This window comes from Apaloderma vittatum, unplaced genomic scaffold (genome assembly GCF_000703405.1).
Source record: "Apaloderma vittatum isolate BGI_N311 unplaced genomic scaffold, ASM70340v1 scaffold10941, whole genome shotgun sequence".
NCBI classification, from domain to species: Eukaryota; Metazoa; Chordata; class Aves; order Trogoniformes; family Trogonidae; genus Apaloderma; species Apaloderma vittatum.
Window position 1 is genome coordinate 36,455 of NW_009699687.1, and position 16,577 is coordinate 53,031.

General features: G+C 49.4%; 1 protein-coding gene across 2 annotated transcripts in view; it reads left to right on the forward strand.

The window, feature by feature from the left end:
- Positions 1–15,846, forward strand: part of SLC6A13 (solute carrier family 6 (neurotransmitter transporter), member 13) — a 28,927-nt gene extending 13,081 nt beyond the window's left edge. For both annotated transcript variants that reach the window (XM_009878495.1, XM_009878496.1), the window contains 8 exons: positions 8,558–8,661; positions 10,935–11,059; positions 11,666–11,778; positions 11,924–12,061; positions 13,171–13,273; positions 13,904–14,004; positions 14,446–14,616; positions 15,637–15,846. In XM_009878495.1, the coding sequence (XP_009876797.1) occupies positions 8,558–8,661; positions 10,935–11,059; positions 11,666–11,778; positions 11,924–12,061; positions 13,171–13,273; positions 13,904–14,004; positions 14,446–14,616; positions 15,637–15,756 (975 nt within the window). In that variant the 3' untranslated portion in view covers positions 15,757–15,846. The remainder of the gene's footprint in view (positions 1–8,557; positions 8,662–10,934; positions 11,060–11,665; positions 11,779–11,923; positions 12,062–13,170; positions 13,274–13,903; positions 14,005–14,445; positions 14,617–15,636) is intronic.
- The last annotated feature ends 731 nt before the right edge of the window (positions 15,847–16,577 follow it).

The following is a 16,577-nucleotide window of genomic DNA, read 5'->3' on the forward strand; positions in this document are numbered from 1 at the left end:
GATGCCACTCTGCACTGTGCCAGCAGCTTGCAGGGATAAGAACTGCTCCTGAGATGCTTGCTTTGGCTTCCCTAGGAAGCACATGGGGTGCATGGATGGTGGGACCTGTGGCATGCTGCAGCAGCAGCACTCCCTGGGACCTGGTCGCCCTCCTTGCCTCCCCATCCCTGGTGAGAAATTCCTGCCTGTCTGATGGGAGGGTCGGCGCCCAACTCCTGCATTTAATCTCTTTGGGACAAGTTCTTCCACGTTAAATCCTGGCTCCAGCTGAGCTGCTGTACCAGCCTTTGTGTGAAGGTGTTTCCAAAGGAGATTAAAGGGTGCCTGCCTGGAAAATAGGCCAGCAAGACCCTTCATAACCCCATTAACTCTTTCTAGTCTTGCTGTCTCGTTATTACTTCTGTGAACGGGGGCATAAGCGCTGTGGGAAGAAGGGCTCCTGCTCTCCCTGATGGAGAAGAGAGGATTCCTGTTTCCTGTAGGTGGAGGTAGCAGTGTGTCAGGGGCTGCAGGACAACCCTGGGACCCGCCTGTGCCTCTGGTGCGGGGTGGCTCTGTGCAAGTCAGTTTGACTTACAGCTTCCGTTCTGGGGAGCTAAACACGAGTGTCTGGTTTCCAACTCCAGGCAGTCTGGTTTTTGTCACGGGAAGGACTCAAGAGCTCTTGCTCAGCTTTCTGGAAGTTGCTCTCCGGTCAGGTCTATGCTGGAGCGGGGGTGAAAAATCTTCATTTTACTGCTTTACGGCTGCTCTCATGCTCGCTCAGTTTGCCTGTGGACAGGAGGTGGGTAGGACAGCCGCTGTCTCCCTGTGAAAGCGCGCAGCAAGGCTTGGAAAGGAGTAAGGACGGTTCTGTATTTGCAGTGTTTGTGGCTCTATTTGTGTTGATGAGGTGCAAGAAACTTCTGAAATGAAATAACGTTTTCGAATGGTGCTCATTCACTTAATGAAAAGTCCTGTTGTTACTGTGACTGTGTCGCCCAGGGGACTGAATTAAACTACTTCAGGCGTGGCGTGGTTTTGCTGGTACTAGCTGTGTCCTCATTAGGTCTGTCCTGGCAAACTTTTCCAATTACAGCCTGAGCTTTAGAAGCACAGCTTCCTTCCAGCCTGGAAAATGCTAATGTGCTGATAGAAAGGCAGAGTAACCCTTCAGAGCAAGAGGATGGCTTATCCTTGGCTGGGAGAGAAAAATTTGCTCCTCCCTTCCCAACTCCATCATCTTCTGATGAATGCTTCATTTCTGTGGGAGAAAAGCAGGAGTCAGTAACAGTGTTCTCCTTCCTCCAGTGTGCTTTAACCATTCTAATGAACAAGGTAGCAGGGCTTGAGGTTTCTTTTACCTCTTCCCATCAGAGAAGGAAGAGTTAGTGCCCCAAGCCACACACGTGCATGTGGCTGTGCCCCCCTCTCTCTGTGCAGGGACAGCGTGAGCCCTGCCAGCCCACTGGGGCCAAGTTGATTATAATTGATTTATGCTCAGAGGATGGCAAGCTGTAATTGTTTACCCGCAATCCTGCACTGTCTGGAAAAATAGAGGATTCTTTAGTGTCTAGCAAGGGATTCTGAAAGTTAAAAAAAAATTTAAAAAAATTAAAAATACCCTTTCCAATCTGAGCCTTATGATAAGTCATCTCAAGGGGAGGTTTAAACAAAGGGCAAACAATGTACAAGGGGACAAAACCAAAACTCCTATAAAGTATATGAAATACTAGGTGAAAAGAGGGGATGAATTATTTAGCAAATTGTACCAGGGGAGAGCAGCAGCTGAGATTTGATTAAGTGTCAGGATGTCAGATTGGTGTGTGGAAATCATTGCTTTTCACCTGTCAGATGACCTTGGACAGAACTGGGAAATCCTGCCTGTGAGAGCTCAGGCTAGATGATGGAGAGTGGTCTCTTCTGGCCATGAAGTCTACAATGCCCTAAATCTTTCTGCACTTTCATTTTCTAGACCTATGAAATGCTTATAATTTAAATGGTAAATAAAATGCATTTTGCTAAGTAGATCAAAAAAGCCAGAGAAGCTGCCAAATGAAACTTTTGAATAATGAAGTCCAGTTCTGCTCAAATACAAGCAGATAACAGCAAAACTGCCAAAAAGGATCATCTATTCTGAACTGTGTGGTCCCAAACTTAAAAATCCCCCCAAAGCAATCCCATAGTTGTGTGGGTTTTTTTAAATTTGTGTAAGATTTAGTATGATGTTAGCATGCAAGCCATTTCTAGGACCAATCCTTTTTTTCCCCACTTTGATCACATTTTCTGTGCTACAGAAGGTTCCTACTTCTTTCATAGCGAGAGCTGTATTTTAACCAAAAGGAGATCTTGACGTTCTTTGCCATTTTCACTTTTGATCACTCCATCCTTTGCAATTATCTTTGCAGCAATTTTATCAATTGTTTATTTCAGTAGATAATGCTGAGGATTTATGGATGCGATTAAGGAGAGGGATACACGGTGTGATCCACTAGTGGGAAGCTGAAACAAGAGGAATTCAGAGTGGAAATAAGGTTTAAGTGTGGGAAACTTGTTATTAGAAGAACTTTTCTCAGGTGTTGGTAGGCTCTCTGTTGCTTGATGCTTTCAAACCATGACCAGGCACTGTTTTAATAAGGAGAGGACTGATGTCAAAAGTGCCAGCTGTGTGTCTGGGTTTACTTTAAAAAGAAGAAATGTAATGGTCTCCTTTCACTCTAGTATGAAGTTTCAATCAATTTTACCTAGATTTTAGCTAGATTTAGCTAAATTTTATTAGATTTAATAAGTGAGAATGGAGAATTAGTTAAATTCAGCAGCCCCTGAGCATATATCCCTCTATGGAAAAGCAGCAAACATTTCTTAAAATCTCCCACTTGAGTTTTCCTCTTGAAAATTCCAGAAAACCCACCACCTTGCTGTATGTGCTTGTACTTTACCCAGTCTTTTATATAAAAGAAGAACTTTCTGTGATGAGATGCTTTCTATCCAGCCCACACAGGGATTGTGCCCCTGGTCCTGGGGGAAGGGAAGCCCTGGTAGTGCTGAGGACCAGCAGAAGACCTGCAGCTCTGTGAACACCCTGTAAGCTGTCCCCACTGCTGCACCAGACACCTGACTCTGCACAGCACCATGCCAGAACGCCTTGACTTGCTCTGGGCAGCTAAATTCAGAGCATTACCTTCGTTCAACATTTGCTTCCTGTTGTATCTCCTTCTCTCATCCACAGTACTTTCACACAACCTTCCCTAGGTCCCCCACAATTTCTTTCACCCATTTCCTTGCTTTTTGGAGCAATGTTTGCAGAGTCCCCACAGTCTTCTGCTTCCCAGTGGATGTTGCAGGAAGGGAAGGCAAGAGATGAAGATGCCCCCACCTTGCTGGGGGGCTGTCCCCTGTGGTTGGAGAGGGAAATTGCCAGGGTCCAGCTCAGGGTTTGCACTGGAGCAGCTCTTGCTGCTGAAGCTGCACTGAGGATAAGCCCCTTGAGCCACCACAGGGAGGATGGGAGGTGTGTTCTTGTAGGGCTGTGACCTCATGGGTTAACCATGGACATCCTTAATCGTGCTGGGGAAGGGATTAGATCCTCTCCAAATTCAGGCCCCTCTTGCTGCTGCTCCATGGCCAGAGAGAGCTGCTGCTTCCCAGCAAGAGGAGTGGGCAACTGTGGAGCCTGCTAAATATTATTTGTTCCCCTTGTTTATTTTTTTTTCCCCGGCAAGCCTTTAACTTGACCCTGTGCGCTTGGTTTGTGCTGTTGCTGGCCCCCTGCTTACCCTTTCTGAAGGCGAGTCAGTTTGTTTTCGGAGGGCGACCCGCTGCACCCGTGCGCGGATGCGTGTGCCGGCATGGCCCGCACTCCTCACTCCTGCCACAGGCACTCACACCACCCGTGGGCCCCCCAACTCTGGCAGAGGGTCTGCGAGCCCAGGCACCGCTGTACACCCTGCTTGGGGGGCAGAGGGCAGGGAAGGAGAGGGGTTCAGGGCTGGTATCCTCTTCTCTGCCTTGCTGAGCAATGCACCTCTGTGGGATGAACCACAGCTGTATTTACTTTGCGGAGTTTTCTCCTCCTCCTTCTCCTCCTCCTCCCACGCCTCTCTCCAGCCCTGCCTTCATGGGACCCGGGTGGCTGGCCAGCCAGCCGTGGCCACGCAGCCCTGCTGAGTCTGATCTCAGCGCTGACATAGTAGGAAGGAATAAAGCCATCTTTCTCTCTGCCTGCAAGCAGCGGGGTGGAGAGGGCTGTAAAGCCCATCTTCCCAGGCAACGAGGAGCATCCCTTGCTCCTCCGCACCACCCTGGGGCAGGCAGCTGTGCTCTTCGGGATGAACCAGAAAGCTCTTTGTTTTCTTGCAGCGTTTAAATAAACCCCAGCGGCAGGAGGGGGCCTCCTGGGTGTAAAATGTCCCTGTGAGTTGGCGGGTACCCCAAGATGTGGGGGTTACATGAGGTCAGTGCTCTCTGGCAGGGAGTTGCAGGGGCCTTGAGTGCTGGCACAGAGAGATTAACCTGGGAACAAAGCCCTCAACCACCACTCACAAGGAGCCCAAGGATGTTTTTTCCAAGCAGCTGGGGCTTGAGACTGGGAACACGATGCCTGGCCAGGCATAGGGTGGGTAGAAGGACCGAGAATGCTTTGCAGAAAGGGCAGTGACTCATTCCCTGCCTGCCATCTCCAGGGCTAAATAAGCATGAGGGAAAGCGTTGGACTGGGCTGGGCGGCACGGTGGTGGGCTCTTTGCTGAACAGCCCTGTGCTGCTGCAGGATGTGGTCTGAGGCCTGTGGGCCAGTCCTGATTGAAGAGGGAAAGGCAATAACCTAGAAAGGATGCCTTGGGCATCATCTTGAGGTGAAATCTTAGGAATCTTTTAAAGGCTGGGCTGAAGCAATGTGTTTGTATGGGGCAGCGGGTGGCTGGTGGCCAATGCTACAGGCTAACTCGTGAGGCGTTATGACAGGTGTGATAGAAAGACTGGTTCAGCTGCGGCTCAAGACTTGGGTGATTTTTGCTCTGTGCTCTGCATTGCACCAAGTGTGACCCTCCACGCAGCATGTACCCCCTCCATGCTGTATCGTCTTAGCTTGCTGATAGGGGCAGTTTGGTGCTTCTCAGTATGGCACCTGTATTTGATGTATGACATGTGCTGGGGTTCAATAACATTTTGTTTGAAAATGGTCTTTATAGTTATTTGTTAGTGCTTTGAGATCTTCCTAAGGAAGGATCTGTTTCAGTACAGGGGGCTATTAAATTCCAGTACATGTAATAAAGCGAATATTGCTGAGAAAATTAAGGGGCAAAAGAATATGTCCTCTTACAGACCATAACTGTCTTGAATAACTGCAGCTCAGGTGTGAAGGCTTTGGGTAAAAAAAGAGAGTAGGAGGTTATTACAAACTAGAGTAAACAACATGTTCAAGGAAATTGAATTATGAATTAAATAAACTGTATGGCTTAGAAAACTGCAGACAACAATCAAATCTAAATACCCATGTGGCCAATGTGCCAGCAAAATCTGAACAGGATAAACTTTACCAGTTTCTTTGGGAGCAGCGGCCAGAGAACAGCAGCCCACTTTTATCTGCAGGGGAAAGAGAAGCCTGTCTGACCCCAGTGAGGTCCTTTAGTCAAAGTGAAAATATTAATATAATGAGAGGCTGTTGATCAGCAGCACAGGAGGGAAAGACAGGGGCCTTGGAAGGGCTGAGTAAAACATTTCTCTAAGTCACTGCAGGGAGAGAAATGAGCACAGGCAGCAGGTTAGAGGGAGAAGATCTGGGTTCTTGTTTTCTGAAGTGAGTGGTCTGTGTAGCCCCCGTGAACCCAGGGTGGGCAGTGGTGCTTCTCGTGAGGGTTTTGAGGAGGAGGCTGCGCCACGGACGGACTGAGACCCCTTCTGATCCCAGAGATCCCACAGTCCTGGGACTTGCTGCCGCTGCTTGGCTCCCTCACTAGTGAGTCAGGAACACCCACGGCACCAGTCTTATTGCAGTCCGTTGACCCCCAAGCAATTCTCTTCGGCCCAAGAGCTGCAGTAACTTTTTAAAGTGGGAAGTAAAGTGTAGGCAGCCTGAGCTGGTGCTCACGGTCGTGCTGACTAAGTAGGATTGTAAACTCTGCAAGCCAAACTCAGCTTTATTTACAGTTTCAGACACAGACTGCCTTGCTTCAAATGGGAGCATATGCTAAGACAGGTCCTGTATTCCCTAGAGACATCCCTTTGGGGCTGGGCTCCCACATTGCTCAGTGTGCTCCCCGCGGGTGCAGTGTTAGGCAGAGCAGGCAGCGGAGCAGGGAGCCCACAGACCCCAGGCTGGTCTCTGCTACACAGTCAAGGGTATCACTGGGTTTTAGAAATGAGCCGCTTCACAAGCCATAGAGTTAATGAAGCTTGGTGTCTTGATATTTGGCTTTTACCACAGCTGGTAAAACACCAATTCTTCTCCTGTCCTTGGGCTATTTCTCATGTCTCTTGCTTGTGTGATTTATCTGATTTTTAACACTGGCTGACTCTTCCTCCCTGTAGCTTTCTGCTCAGCTGGGATGCTGAGTTCCTGGCTTTTTCCTATTGCCTGGCTGTTGTGAAATTCATAGGTAGTTCATATCCTTGAGATTTCTACCAACTGTTAAATCTCGTTGGTGTTTGTCAACTGGGTCCAATGTTATGGCAAGTGTGGGGTAACCAGGTTGGTGGCAGAAGTCTTGTTATCTTAACAAATCGAACTACACGGGTTCTAAAATCCATGACAGGGTGTGATTCAAGCTCAAACTTGATGAAAAAACAGAGCTAGAAATGAAGAGCAAAATAAAAAGCAAACCTAACAAAACATTTTACCCTGATCTGTGAAAAGGGGCTTAAATTCTTGATGCTCCTCCAAAAAGAATTAATACAGCAAGGTCAATTACTTTTTCAGTGTCCTAGTGCTTCAAACTAGCTATCACAGTCCCACCTCATACTCCTGTCCCTTTCCCACTCTACAAATCAGAGATCTACGCATCTGGCTCCTTGCGAAATTGTGAGCAGGGTTTCCATGGATTGAAGGGAAGATGGTGGGGCCGAACATTGGCTGAGTTGCTTACAGGACAGTCAAGGAGAGCAGTGTCACCAAATCTAGCCCAAGCAATGCTTTGCTTTCTCTCCCTGTGGATTGCTGGGTTTTGCAGCAGTGGGCAGGGAGAGGATATATTCTATTCAGCTGTCCTTTGAGCTGAAACCAGAATTTCCTCCAGAAAAATCACAGTAGATGGGATTGTAACATCTCATTGTAAGGCCTAGAAGGGCAAAGATGTAAACATGAAACAAAACCTCTTGCCATATGATTGCTCTTTGGCCAGTAGGGAAGAGGAAAGGCAGAATCATGCATTGGAGAGGGTGGCCTGAGCAACGAGGGTGGTTGGGCAGGTGCTGCCCAGCTGCCCTTTTCCTCAGGACATGAGGTCTTGGCTGACAGGTACAGGTGTGATTCAGAGTCATCAAAACCACTGTGATGCTTTCCATTGTCTTCTATTCTTCTCTGAGGGGATCCTGGGGCAAGACTGGTGTTTGTTCAAGGACTCACCAGCACTGCTACTCTGGGGAAGGAAGCTATAGCCTCCTTTTTTCCTCATTAAAGTTATCCCAGTAACACTTTTCTTCTGCTTTGGCTTTGCTTTCCTGACTATCTTCCCTTTTGTCTCCAGAATGTGGCTACACTTCAGCACTGATCGAATGATTGTCTTATCTCTATTTTATAAACCCCTTAGGAAGAAAGATCCAGGAAAACAGTTCAATTAATAATCTTTGTCATCGCTTCATTCCTTACTGTTGATTTCTGCTTTTGTTGTTCTCTGCAGAAGGCAGTGGCAGTAGTTGCACTGGTGGTTGCACGCAGCTAGGCTCTCAGCTCAAATTTGGCATTGACAATGTCAGCCTCAGAGCACTGGGACCTGTTATTGACAGTGAGAGCAAAACAGAGTTTGAAGGTGCCTCATGGGACTAACAACATTCTTGTATTTTCTTTTAGGAACTGTCTTTTGCAAACAACGTTTTATTTCTAGTACTCCTCCCCAGTTAATTTTCTTTAAAGTTTTGAAGCCTTTAAATTAGGTTTTGGAGAGAAGGGCCATGACCAGCAGCTGTATGTACTCATGTCACCCAGTGTGAGACCAGACTTGTCCAAATCAAATGCCCCTTCTCTGCTAGCAGAGGACTCCTTCAGCTCTCGTGGAAAGTGTGCATCTGGTCTCTTGCTTCTGGGAGGCTCTGGAGAGCCACAGAGTTCTGCAGATTTGCCCAAGCAAGAGAGAGAAGATGATGAAGAGCTATATGTGCTGTGGGTTTGCAAGGCTCCTGGTGCATCCTTTCCCTTTGGCACTCTTAGCACCCTCTGGGTGCCTCACTAAGTGCTCTGATTCCTGGTGCTGTATAACCTGCTCCTAGAAAAGACTTGTCTAAATGCTAGGTTTTGCCAGCCTTCTGATTCCTGGCCTTTCTGCAGGTTATGGCAGCCCCTGGGTCTCTGCCGCTTCACACACGTGCAGCGCCTGCGCTCTGTGCTGGCCTTGTCTTCTCATCTATGTTTGCATCTCCCCTGCAGGTCTGGATGGATGCAGGCACTCAAATCTTCTTCTCGTATGCAATTTGTCTGGGATGCCTGACAGCTCTGGGCAGCTATAACAAATACCATAACAACTGCTACAGGTAACTGGAGCACGGCTCTGCTGTCTAGAGCCCTTCCTCTCCCTGAACATTAGTGTGTGTAGGCTGGTGAACTGCTGGAGGCTACTGGCCTTTAGAAGTGTCATGTTTTCTGTTTTTACTCAAGGTGCAGGAAAACACTTCCCAGGTATTTTCTCCCCAAATCCAGCTCTCTGTGCTTTCGACCCAAGGGAACTTTCTGTCTATGTGATGGATGACAAATCCCCACATCAGCTGAGACCCAGGAAAGTCAGATCCCCTTCACTATATGGATGCCTCTTCAACAGCAGCTGGGCTGAGCCTTCTCTTCCTTTCCGTGTCCCTTCTCCCAGATGCAGTTCTGAGAGAAATTACTCTGTCAAAACAAGAGATAACAGATTTGACTTTGGCCTGTTGCATGTCCTTGAGCACTAGCCCTCTGCATCTCCAGCCTGGATGTATAAATTGGAGATGATGACAGGGGCTGTTTAGCAAGGTTGTAAAGAGCTTCCGTAGCTGCATCTGGGACACACTATAGAAAGGTGGTATCTCTTCACACACAAGCCCTTTACAGTATTTGAATTTGCTAGGAAAATTGTTCTCAGTTTTGGTGTCAAATATCTGAGCACCCTATTCCCAGGCATGGATAAAGTTTTAATAAGACAGTTCTATGCTCTGCAGCCTTGATTTGCATAGGAAGACAGGACCGAGTTTCAACAAGGCAGAGAGACACCAATGTGGTGCCCCATTCAGTTATCCTAGGCCAGATGTAACTAGACATAAACTTTGATGACCTAGAAAAGAAAATTATGTGGGCTGGAGGGACCATTGTTGGTATGGCAGCAGCCCAAGATGGTACCATTTCTCATTTTCTGGGACAACAAGGGATATTGTCAGGGCTCCCTGACTCCCTTTCATATAAAAATCTGGAGAGACCTCTTTGCTCTGGCCATTCCCTGCATATTACACTCCACCACAACACCTCTTTCCACCTGCCAGGTGACTGGAGAGCACCTCCCACCCTATGCCTTTCCAAGGAGAGTTTGACCTGTCACACGTACAACCAGGGGAAAGAGGGAGAAGCTCTAGGAAGGAAGAGGAATTATATGAAATAAGTGGGAATTTGTTTAAATGACTGAGAATATAATTTGAGTAGAGAGCAAGCAGTTTATAGCAACTGGGGAAAAAAGGTTCTGGCATGGATTTCTCACTGGGTTAAATAAGCTTGGTGAAGCGTGACCCTTCTTACCAGCCGGGAGATTTGTGGGGACTCACCCTGTGGGCCTCTTTCAGTCTCTCCTGCCTTAGAAACCAAGTGCAAAGGTAGAGCCTTGGTATTAGGTACTGTGCAGTCCCTGACAGTGCAAAGAGTTGTGTTTTGGAGAGAATAACCTGAATTTGTATGGCACAGGGGCTCCTCATGAACTGTACTTACTCTCTAAAAATGAATAGAGCTAATGAATAGACCTAGCTAATGTGCAGGGAGGAGCATGAACCCCCCCCAACACTAGATACCTAAAGACTGATACAGAAAATCACGCTGGATTTGCAAATTAGCATTTAAAAAAGTCAGAGCAGGCCATGAAATGCCAGAAGGGGTGCATTCAGTTTGGTTCAAGAATATCTCAGAAAGATCCTGCAAATGTTATTGTTGTCCTCAGGGCTGCAGTCACAAGAGGACTAGGGAGACTGGAGCGTGAAAAGGAATTGGATAGATAAGAGATGTTTAGTTTAAGGAGTAGATGAATGAGAATGAGACGAAACGGAGACGAAAGGGAATACATCAGAGAAAATAAATTGGATGGCTCTGTTCATCTTTTTCTCATAACGCAAGGACCAGCAGATATCTAGTAGAGCTGAGAACCAAGAAGATTGTAACTGGTCTGAGAAATCTATTAACGGGAAAAAAAATGTCCCCCCCTCAGAAAACCATAATTTCTGGTACTCTTTGCTACAGGAGGGATCGTGGGAGAGAGGGGAAAAAAGTAAAAAATCAGACATTTAGATGTGTAGCAAGACTATCTCATGAGTGAGGAGCTTAGATGAGGAGTGCATCTTGATGCTGTCCTTGGAGAAGGTTTTCTCTGGAGCAGGGGGGTCTTCTGCTGTGTTGCCTTCCCTGGGACATCCTCTGGTAGCTCCTGGTGCTGAGCTGAGCTGTGGGGGTGGTGAGAATGAGGCCCTGCTCTGGGCACAGCAGCTGGGACAGGAGAGTGGGTGCTGTCCTGGGGAGTTGCCATGGGATGCTGGTCATACTTGGCCCTTGACCTGGCAAATGCTGTGCTCCCTCTTCCCAGGGACTGCGTGGCCCTCTGCTTCCTCAACAGCGGCACCAGCTTCGTGGCCGGATTTGCCATCTTTTCCATCCTGGGCTTCATGGCAGGGGAGCAGGGCGTCCCCATTGCCGAGGTGGCCGAGTCAGGTGAGTGGGGCTGTGGTGGGATGGAGCTGCGGGTGTTGCTGCTCTTTGCCTCCCTCCCCTCCCTGCCCTGCCCTCAGCAAGGGATGCATGTCCACAGGCTACCCACCCTGGGGCAAATGATATTGTGGCTCCAGGTTCCCATCCTGGTGGGCAGCTCTGCTTTCTGCCTCCAAAAACGAGGGGGAAACAAATGCATGCTTGTGAAATATTAAGATGCAATGGCCATGTCTTAGGTTCAATACAAGCTGCCTATAAGGGTTAGAGTTAGGCAGCTGCTATCTCTCATTCCAGGATGAGATGTGAGGTTCCTGCATGGCATATACCCAGGCTTGTGCTGTGCTCCCCTGGGCTCAATGACTTTCCCTGGCTCCCAGCCCTCATGATGACCATGAAGCCAGAGCTTGGTCTGTCCCCTTTCCCTCCCTTCCTGCTGGGCTCGTCCAGCCCTCAAGGAGCCTGAGTTTCATGCCCAGTACTGGTGTGACTGGATCGAGAGGCTGAGTGGCTGCAGGCTGTGCCTTGGCCGGGTGGCTGTCTCAGGGGGGTCTGCACCAGGTGTGCCACTGCTGTGCCATTGCTCACATTTTAAAGCCCTTCTCCCTGCAGGACCTGGCCTGGCCTTCATTGCCTACCCTCGGGCTGTGGTCATGCTGCCCTTCTCCCCACTCTGGGCATGCTTCTTCTTCCTGATGGTTGTTTTGCTGGGACTGGACAGCCAGGTAAAGGCACAGGTGCAGGGTGATTCCCTGCCAGGCAGAAGCCTTCATCCCTTGGGACAGGCTTGAACTCGGCTGAGAGGGGGGCAGTGGGGCTGGGGAGGTGGTCAGGATGGGCTGACAGAAGTGAGATCTCTGCTCTTTGCAGTTTGTCTGCGTGGAGAGCCTCGTCACAGCTCTTGTGGACATGTACCCCACCATCTTCCGTAAGAAGAACCGCCGGGAGACCCTTATCCTGCTGGTCTCAGTCCTCTCCTATCTGGTTGGGTTGTTGATGCTCACAGAGGTATTTTGGGCTCAGACCACCTGCGCGGTGCTTGCTGAGTCCGAGTGCGCCCCTGGCAGAGGAGGGCCTGGTGTGGTGGGGTCTGTGCTGGGGCCAAGAGCTTGCTGGTGAACCCCATCCTACTGCACAGTGCCTGCGGGAGGCTGCCCTTCCTTCCCTGTTGCATTTGCATTTTCGCTTCCAGCCCTCACCCTTTGTGCCAGTCACAGTCCAGACAACTCTCCTGCCAAGACTGATAACTGGAGCTCTGGATAGTCTGTATTTTGGTTACAGATTTATCTTTATATGAGCCAAACCTTTCCAGCTGTAGCTAGCTGCATGGTGAGGGGAGTGCCTTCTCTTTCTTCTTGGGTGGAGCTACATGAACACTTGGTGTAAGGAAACTTGGTGGGCTGGATTGTGTCCCACATCTGTTATGGTGATTTCCTATATATTCCCGCTGTTGTGACTACTCACTTGGGAGTTAAGCTGTTCTTGTTTCAAACCTGTAGCTTCTCCTAGGAGTATTTGTGTGGGGATTGATGCTGCAATGATGCTCTTCGCATCTTCTGTTTTCATTCTGGCATAATTTTGAAAAAGCTGCCATCAATGTTGCACCTGCAGCTTCATACCTGGACTTACCTGCAGACCCATTTTGTAGAGAGCTTTGCTGGCCTGGGCAATGAAACAGCCTCAGGGCCCACAGCTCAGAAAACTACACGCACACCTACTTCCTTCTGCAAATCAGGAGACTAAAGTAAATCAGAGGCGTTTTGTCTCTTAAGGGGGTTTCCACCCTCACTTCCAACTACAAGAGTTGCTTTGGTATTGCCTTCTCCTAAAATATCCCCACCATCTCTGACAGTCACTTGCTTTCCCCTGTCCTGGAGTGAAGAGTTGTGGAGACTCCAGAGGGCGGAGTGGCTGCATGTCTCCATCAGGCCTTGAGCACAAGAGATGTGGCCTTTGCTGTCGGCTAAAACCCTGCCCCAGAGGGGGGAAAGTGCCTCCCGGTCTGGGGAAGATGTTGAGTTTGTTTCCTGCTCTGGCTGGAGTTCGTCACCTGTGCCTGATTCCTCTCCTCTCTCTCCCTCCCCACCTCACCTTGCTGCCTGCTTGACCCTTCCCAGGGTGGGATGTATGTCTTCCAGCTCTTTGATTACTATGCTGCCAGTGGCATGTGCCTGCTCTTTGTGGCCATCTTCGAGACTCTCTGCGTCGCCTGGGTCTATGGTGAGTATGAACCAGGGCAGGGTCCCCAGCTCTGGTCTCCCAGGCTCTTGCTTGGTTCATGCTCAAAATGCTGGTCTGTAGCTCATCATGGCAATTGCTTCGCAGTGCAAGGCAGATGTCTAAACCCTTGCTTTGGTGTCCCTGGACTCGACTGGTGGGGATTTCCTCACAGCAATGCCCTGCGAGATCTGCTTGGCAGATAACCCCAGCGTATTGCTCTGTGTCCCTGCTTTTGAGACCGTCCTTCCTTGGGGATTTGGAGGTGGCTGAAAAATCTCATCCCAACCTGTGTCTAGAGGAGTCTGAGAACCTAGAACAGTTTTGAAAGCCCTCTCTCAGCTTTGGCATTCACAAGGGGTGTGTAAAATCTGGGTTCAGGTCGTAGTCTGGGAGATGCTGAGAGGCCGGCCCTGCTGACCCACTGGCCTGTTCCGGGGCGAGAGGGTGTTAGTCCAAGATAAAGACTGGTGCTGGCCCCACTCTAGCAAGCTCCTCAACAGGGCTGTTGGCTATGCTGAGGTTATCGCCTCGTCTTCTGGTGAGCACTCAAACAGTGGTGAAGCAGGACCCTGGACATGCTCCTGCCCTCCTTCCTTTGTAGCAGCGAAGTAACATTTCCGTCTCCTGCAGGTGCCGAGCGTTTCTACAATAACATTGAAGATATGATCGGCTATCGGCCATGGTCTGTCATCAAATACTGCTGGCTTTTCATCACCCCAGCGGTTTGCACGGTAAGGGTCCACAGGAAGAGGGACTGTGAGGAGGAAGATAGGAAGAGCTGGGTGCCTCTGAGATACAGATACCTATAGGTGTATGGAGGGATGCGCGCATATGTAGGGGCCTATACGGCCTGTACTACGGGAGACTATTGTTCTGCCTGTTTGTGGCTTTCGAGGTGAAGTGTGGGGCTAAAAAAGCATCAGAGGGACCTGGCTTGGCAGTGATAGAGATGCCTGCTGGTGTGGGGTTAGCTTCTTGCTGCCATGCCCAGTGCTGCACACAGGAGCCATCCCAACAAAGCTTGCTTGACTGGTGTCTCCTCTGCTGTCGTCCCAGGAAGTTCTTTGTCACCAGAAAAATTTTTGCAGGTGTGGACTCACCAGGAAGACCTCTCTTGGCTAATGGTGTTGATTTTCTTGCTCATTTTCTCTTGGTCTCTTCCACCTTGCCAGGCAACCTTCCTGTTTTCTCTGATTAAATACACCCCGCTGACCTACAACAAGAAGTATGTGTACCCATGGTGGGGAGACACCCTGGGGTGGCTGCTGGCCCTCTCCTCCATGGTGTGCATCCCTCTCTGGATCGTCTACAAACTCTCCACCATCAAAGGCTCCCTCAGAGAGGTGAGGCTGGTGCTCTGGGATTCGGGCATGGGCTATGCTTCTGTGTTGAAGTCCAGCCTTGCTTGGGGATCATTTGTGAGTTGCAGGTTAATTTAGCAGGGAGACTAGGATAAATCAATTGAATGAGTCCGTTGCTATAACAGTCTTATTTAAGTTCTTCCTGGCTGGAGGGCTGCTCCAAGCTGGCTGTTGCCTCTTGGTGCCTTTTGTTTACCATTTCTGTCTCTTTGCAAGCACTGTCAGGAAGAAGTTCATTAGAAGGTGATCTTCAGTGCCTTGAGTCAGTTTGGAGGCTGCCTTTGACTGAGGCTTGAGGACTTGTTCTGAGAAAGCCCCAGATCCCACGAGAATTGTGGACAGCTGAATTCCTCAGTTGATTATGAGACCATAGGGATGGAGTGGAGGGGATCACTAGGAGTTTGGAGTTTCCATCACGGCCTCAGTGCCCTGGGCCTGCCCAGCTCCCTCAGCTGCTGTTACCCATTTCTGGCTGCGCTGGTTGTGCATTGGGAGGGCAGGGAGCTGGCAAACCAGACCTTGCTCCAGACAGGCATCCTGTCCCTGCCACTGCTCATGGTTTCAGGGGGAGGTTTCACAAAGAGTTCCGAACCCCCAGGATCCCACCCGCTCTCTGCCTCCTCCAAGTGCTCAGGGATGTGTTGTAACAGCAATGGGCCTTGATTCCTATGTCCAGCGCAGACAAGGAGAATTGGGCATGGCTGCAGGAGCATGGCAAGGGCCATGCTGCATGATGTAGAAGGTAGCTCCTTACACAGTTGCTGTCCCAGTTAAAGCCAAACCTGTGTCCACGGGTGCTTCCTTTGCAGTCTGTGCTGATAGAGAGGATGACCTGGAGGTTCTTGAGTAGCAACCTTTCTTTGGACTGCTTTCTAGCCCCAGCCTGGAGCAAATGGAGGGCAGAGATTTCCTACCATGTCTCAGGTCTCTCATGTGCTCAGTGCTTGTCTTGGGACGAGTGGTTCAAAGAAGCTGTATTCAATGCATGCCTTTGCCTTCCAGAGGTTCCGCCAACTCACCTGCCCACTTGAGGACTTGCCTTCCATGCCAGACACAGGACAGCCCCTTCCCCCCACCAGAGCTGGCCTCCTGATGCTGACAGAGCTTGAATCTCATTGCTAGGACAAGTGTGGCTCTCCCTCCCCTCAGGATGGTTTCTATACAGCTTTTACCACCTGTTGGATAACTCGAGGATTCTTCACTTGCCAAGGAAAGATTTGAAGGGCTGAGGAAGAGGCTGCCAAGGAGATGGTCTGTGTGGGGTTAGCAATGCACCTTAATCCTCTCTCTGGAGAGGGCTCTGAAGGGGCAGATCAAGCACTGGTATTCCTGAGCATCCCCAGCCTTCGGGCGGGCAGAAACAAAGGACTGATCCTGGAGTGGAGAGTGTCAGAGTGTCTCAGAGGTGTGGCTCCACTGTGCACTTTGGGAACTTCTCCATTCATTCCATTAAATCCTTGGGTATTCCCCCTTCTAGATCTGCTCTGTCTCAGTTTTCTCTGACCCTTGCTCACAGTACTTTAGGTGAGATGTGTGTTCGTGGAGCTGTGCTGGGTGTTCTGTTGCATTGGCACATCAGTATGGGTGAGTGGCCAGAAGAAAGGAAGCTTGGTTAGGGTAGGAACAAAAACAGGGAACACCCTGTACGTGGTAGGCCTGGGGTACCTGGGTGGAGAGCGCAAGGCCACCTTCTGCTGGAGCCATTGCCATCTCCCATCTAGAAAAATCATCTGGCTGGTGAGTCACTGGGCTGTTTCTGGGGTCGAAGAGAAGCGTGTGAGTTTGTGTTTTCATCGTGCAAGTGAAGAATCCTAAGAAACTCTCCCTTGTCTCCCTGCAGGTCTGTGTCTTTTTTTTTTCCTTGTTTTTTTTTTTTTTTTCTTGTTTTTGTTTTTTCGTTTTTGGGTTTTTTTTTCGGATGTGTGCTGACTGCCTTCCAGGTG